The sequence below is a fragment of the Mesoplodon bidens genome, assembly GCF_964165515.1.
Source record: "Mesoplodon bidens genome assembly, chromosome: 11".
NCBI classification, from domain to species: Eukaryota; Metazoa; Chordata; class Mammalia; order Artiodactyla; family Ziphiidae; genus Mesoplodon; species Mesoplodon bidens.
The window spans coordinates 57,581,360-57,586,856 of NC_138167.1; the positions used below are offsets into that span (position 1 = coordinate 57,581,360).

The 5,497-nt window shown below is 64.5% G+C and overlaps 2 protein-coding genes across 2 annotated transcripts; both read right to left on the bottom strand.

The window, feature by feature from the left end:
• Window positions 1–867: 867 nt before the first annotated feature.
• Window positions 868–2,910, bottom strand: KLHDC7B (kelch domain containing 7B). The gene has a single exon (XM_081248145.1). It carries the CDS (start codon window positions 2,742–2,744, stop codon window positions 927–929), a length of 1,818 nt encoding a protein of 605 aa, XP_081104271.1. The 5' UTR covers window positions 2,745–2,910; the 3' UTR covers window positions 868–926.
• On the bottom strand, window positions 2,855–4,514 carry LOC308625744 (uncharacterized protein; the record flags this gene model as incomplete). The annotated part of the gene is made up of 2 exons (XM_081250233.1): window positions 2,855–3,009; window positions 3,461–4,514. 2 exons carry the CDS (start codon window positions 4,512–4,514, stop codon window positions 2,855–2,857), a joined length of 1,209 nt encoding a protein of 402 aa, XP_081106359.1.
• Between the last annotated feature and the right edge of the window lie 983 nt (window positions 4,515–5,497).

Genomic DNA, 5,497 nt, shown 5'->3' on the forward strand with positions numbered 1-5,497 from the left:
ATAAGGGGCAGAACGAGGGTGAAACCCAGGCCTCACCTAGGAAGGGGGCTGGCGGGAAGTGGGGCGGGCTCCTGGAGGGGCTGAGCCGGCAGGAGAGACCCCACCAGGCTGCAGAGGGGTATGAGCTGAGTGGTCCTGCACGGCCTGGGCTGGGGTCTGGGCAGGGGCTAGAGCCAGCAGGGCGCTTTCACAGACAAGGGTTCTAGGCCCTTGAGGTCAGTCAGACAAAAGAGGGCTTCAGAGCTGTTCCAGGGGAGAGCCAGCCAGGCTCCCAGAGGCCTCAGGACAGGTAGAACGTCCCAGAGGCAAGGATGTTTTCCTGGGGACTTGTTTGCTCCCTGGTCCCCCTTTCCACCCCCTTGAGGGCTCCTTGCCTGGCCTGGAACCCCAGGGACAGACCCTAGTAAGCAGAATGTGTTCCCAGCCATCTCCTTCCTCGGCTCAGGGGTTGCCAGGCGCCTCAGTGGGCCAAGTCCTGGTGCCCAGGGACATGTCAGGCTCTCGGAGCCCAGGGAGTCCCATGGGCAGGTAATTCCCAGGCAGTGGGGTGGTGCTGTGAGAGAGGATCTCTGTCTGGAGGAGGGTGGGTGAGCCAGCAGAGGCGCTGGGTAACCAGAGAAGGAATTAAGTACTAGAGGAAGGAAGCAGCTTGGGTGTGGTGGGAGGTAGGATACCAGGCTAGGGACACCCAGCGACCAGCTCCCAGGTGCGGGGAGCCTGGGCTCTGAGGGGAGAGGCTTAGGGGAGGGGAGCGGGTGGAAGGCGGAGTCAGGAGGCTTATTAGAACAGAAAAGGAAAGTTGTCCCGGGAACAACAGCAGAAAGTTCTGGATCACAGCCTCTTCCCTGTGCCCCTCCTGCCCTCAGACTCCGCCCCAGGGCCTCCCCGGAGAGCAGCGCTGAAGTCCCTGGTGTTCCAGCAGCCACTCAGAGGGCAGTCTGCAGCGGGTCCACGGGGGGCAGCGTCAGGATGAATGGGCAGAGGACCCCTTTGGCCCCCGGGGGAAAAGGCTGTAGCTCCTTGGCCTGGAACTGGGCGGTTCCCTCGGAGACCGTGAAGGTGGCTGTGACCTGGTGGTTGAGGCAGTAAATGGTGTTGCCCAGCACGGCGCAGCGGAGCGGGGCGGGGTCGGGCAGGGGCAGGGAGGCGGCCCGGCTCCAGGAGCTGGTCACGGTGTTGTAGCGCATCACCGCGGCGCCCACGCCCCGCAGCAGGTCGAAGCGGTACAGGAAGCCCCCCAGAGCCACAATGTCGCTGGACCGCCGATGGCTGGCACTGTAGGGACACTCGTCCCACGCGTCCTTCGCGGGGCTGTACCTGAGCAGGCGATAGAAGAGGTGGCCGCCGGTAACATAAATGTCCCCCCGGCAGGCCACAGCTTCGTGAGCCACGGGGAAGGTGCCTGCAGGGAGGGGCGCACGGGAGGTCCAGGCATCCGTGCGCGGGTCGTAGCGCTCCATGCTGTACAGACACTCGCCCCCAATGGCGTAGAGTAGCCCGTCCAGCGCCACCAGTTTGAGCTGGGCGCGCGCCTGCTGCATGGGCCGCACCTGGCTCCAGATGTTGGTCAGAGGGTTGTAGCAGAAGACCTCGTTGGAGCAGACAGCCTCGGCACCGGATCCACGGATGCCCCCCGCCAGGAACAGGTAGTTGTGCAGGGTGCAGAGACCGCAGCCCCGGAGCGGGGCCTCCTGGGGCACCTGGGTCAGGGGCCGCCACGTGTTCTCCCGGGGGTGGAACACGTGCAGGTACGTGCGGGGAGGCGGGGGCGCGGGCCGCACCGCGGGAGTTTCTTCCACCCCACGAGGGTCCCTTGTGAGCCCTGAGCGGCTCACCCGGTAGAGGCTGGGCAGCACGAGAACCCCCAGCACCGCCTGGCCCCGGCTGGTCCGAAGGCTCAGGATGCGCTCCCGGTCAGCCCCACTCAGCTGCCGGTAGAGGCTCGGGTCTCCCAGCACGTGTAGCAGATTGTCACTCATCCAGGCATAGGTCTCCTGGGCCAGGCGGTGGTCCCCGTGCTGCTGGGCAAAGGCCAGTGCCTCCAGGCAGCTGCCCAGGTCCAGCCATCGCTGCAGAGCTGCTGCCGCCGAGGACATGGGCTTCTGGGGCCCCTCCACCACCCCCCAGCCCCCCGGCCTCTGCAGAAACACCATGAGTTTTCGGGCCTCCTTCTGTTTCTCAGTGAGGACCTGCCTGCTGCCTGCAGGGCTGGGCCCCTCCCCGGGCTCCTGTCCTCGGCGCTGCCCTGGGGCCGCTGGGCTGGCCTCACGCTCAGAGCTCTGGGATATTTCGCACAAGCTGCGTTTCCGTGGCCGGGGGACAGGCTGTGAGTCCTGCCTTGTAACTGGGGAGGGTGCAGAGCCAGGCTGGGTCTGCTCCGGTGGCCGTGAGGGGGCCCTGGGTTCTGCAGCTCCAGGTGGCAGCGAGTCTGGATGTTTCTCCTCAATCCTCTCCCCTCTTGGGCCTGAGGGAGGGCCTGCGGTGGGAGCCTCGTTGGTCACGGTGCTGCCCTGCTGTGGCTGAGCTCCAGCCTCAGCCAGGCCCCCTGTGCCTGCCCCTGTGACCAGTCCAGCCGAGCCATGCCTGTCCTCACGGCTGGGGACAGCCTCTTCAGGGGAAGAGCCAGACTCTCTGTTCTCAGAGGGTGTGGAAGTGCTGGGCTCTCTGGGGCTCTCCGGAGCTGCCCTTGGGACTGTCCCTTGGGGCCTCTCTCGCCTGGGGAAGGGGTGACTCCTAAGAACCATCGAAATAAGGTTTCCCCAGCTAGTTGAGAACTGCCCCTCCTGACTGCCCTTGCAGAGAACCACACTGGGCTTCTGAGAGGCAAGCCTTGACCCACTAGCAGGCCCAGGGGCTACAGCTGTAACAGGGGCAGGGGCTGCAGCTGTGACAGGGGCAGGGGCTGCAGCTGTGACAGGGGCAGGGGCTGAAGCTGTGACAGGGGATGGGCCTGGGGCAGGGGATGGTGCTGCTTTGAGATTTTCATCCTCAGCAGGACCCTGGCCAACTCTGGGGGGCAAAGAGACTGACAGAGAGGAGTTCAGAAGAGTTGGGGCTGCAGGTAAGAGACCTGGATGGGGATGTGCTGTGGGCGGGAGGGGTTTAGGGGTGCGTGGAGAGGATGTGAGGGAGGGGCTCAGGGAGGGCATGCAGCTGCCAACCTCTGCAGCTCGCTTCCCTCTGTCAGAGCCACTAGCCACCTGGCCTTGCAGGGATCCTCCCCCTTCTCTAACACTGTGGCCCCCTTGCTCCTTTGTCCCTTCAGGGCCTGAACTGAAGAAAGGGTGGTCTCCAGAGCCGTTAGCCCCAGCCTCACCCACAGTGCTGGCCTCTGTGGTCCCCTCCCCTTGGGACAAGAGTGGGTGTCCCCCCTGTGGCCCCTCTTGTGATAGGCCCATGGAGCCTGGGGCCTGGCTGAAGCTCCCAGTGATAAGGACCTCCCTCCTCACCCAGGGCCAACCTTCCATGGAGGCTGGGGACCTCTGAGACTCCCTGGGGGCCAGGGTCCCAGCCTCCCTGCTCTCAGTAGCTTTGGCTCCAGAGTCCAGAGCTAGGGCTGGGGCTGGTTGGGGGCTTCTCTTCCCACGCCCCCTCTCTGAGACATCCATCGGGGGACTAGTCTTCAGGGTGTACGATGGGGGCAGCTCCTGGGGCAAAGGGAGCCCCTGGGAGCCCGCGGGGAGGCTGCTGGCCGCACCCACAGAATCCCACACACTCACCACAGTGCCCAGGGACAGGGGGTCCAGCCTTGGGGAGCGGCAGGTTCTCTCTCCTGAGCTGCGGTCCACCTGCCATCGGCGGCTGCCTGGGCCCCTCCCCAGTGAGCCAGGTGACGCCACACCTTGCTGCCAGGGGCTGGTGTCCCGTTCCACCATGTGGACGAGGGCCTGGTGAGCTGGTGCCTTGGCTTGGACGCCTCCTGCTTCTACCTGCACCTCCACTTCTCCGCCAGGACTCCGGGGGGTGAAGTGTATCAGGAGGGGGGCAGATGTCCCCTCTGTTTTGCTCTGACCCAGGAGGGCAGCACCTGGCCTGCGAGGCTCCCTTCCTTTTCCTCGGGGGGCTTCTGGAGTGGCATTACCCTGCTGCTGTCCCAAGGCCCCTCCGCTGGCCACCTCACCAGGTGTCTTGAGTGGAGGTGTAGCTGTAGCAGCCAGACCTTCACCTCGCGGGGGCTCCTGATCCTGGGCCCCTGCTGCAGCTGGACTCCCCTGGCCGCGTCCTGGAGGGTATGGCTTCTCCTGCCCTGGGCTGTGTCCCTCGACACCACCACTAACCTTGGATTTCGGGGGCAGGGCTGGCCCAGGTCCTCCCACCTGTGAAGGTCGAGAGGCTGTGGATGCTGGACCTGCCGCCTCCTGGTCCTGCCCAGAGCCAAACCAGTGCAAAGCTAGCGCCGTGGCGGCCACCACAGCCAGCGCCAGCAGGGTCAGCACGACGCCATCCCAGTCTTCGTCCCCATCCCCGTCCCAGCCCCAGCCGGGGCCGTCAGCCTCCGAGACGCCCTGGGTCATGGTCTGGGCGGAGACCCAGCGTGAGGAGCTGGGCAGCAGGCTGGGAGCTATGTGCTGCGCACACCAGGTCCTGCTTCAGGCCTGGGTGCCACCTGGTGTCGTGCAGATGGCATCCGTGACGTGCCCCGCCCAGAGGGCTGCCCAGTTAAGGTGGCCCTGTGCTGGGGCCAGTGCGCCGCCCAACCTGGGAGGGGTGGGTCTCTGTGTCTGCACCGGGGTTTGGGTGTTGTTAGGAGGGCCTGGTTGGAGGTATCAGGAGACAGCATAACCCACAGCAGCTCCAGGAGCTCAGGGGCCTCCCCAGGCCCCTGCCCAGCTCCTGCCCCTTCCCTTTTTCCATAGGTTCCAATGGCAAATGGCAGTGTTCCTCAGCACTGTTCTGGCATCCCAGCCGACCCACTTCTGCCTAAGAGACCCTCACACCCCCAAATTCATCCCACACCCCCGCGTCCCTCCTCTGAGCTCGGGGCCAGCCTCAGGGGGCTCTGGCGGGGAAGAGTTACCCACAGGAAGATGTTATCTGTAGCTGCGGCAACACGATGAGGCCCTGATGAAATTACCAGAAACCGGAGAAGACTATTCCACTCTCGGCCAGGGTGGGGGGGTCTCCCTGAGGAGGGGGACCACGGGGGCGGGGGTCCTGACCCTAAGCACTGCCCAGCACACAGATGGGCTGCCAGGAAGGTGCACAGGTGTGAAGCAGAGGCTGGCGCTTCTCCCTCTCAGACACACAGGTGCTTGGGGGGGCCAAGGCCGACTCTCCCTTCCCCTCCTCCAGCAGCTTCTGGACTCTCCGTACCTTCAGTTCAGCAGAGATGGGATGGTTGTCAAAAGGAATTTTTAAGCTATCACTAATAAAGAGTGAACAAAGTAAAGAAAATCCAAAAGTTGTGTTTTCCTCTTTATTGGCCTGGTTTATCACAACCTTCTAGAGCCCTCGGGCCTCCCTCTGGGCCATCTTGACTGCCACACGCCACTCTCAC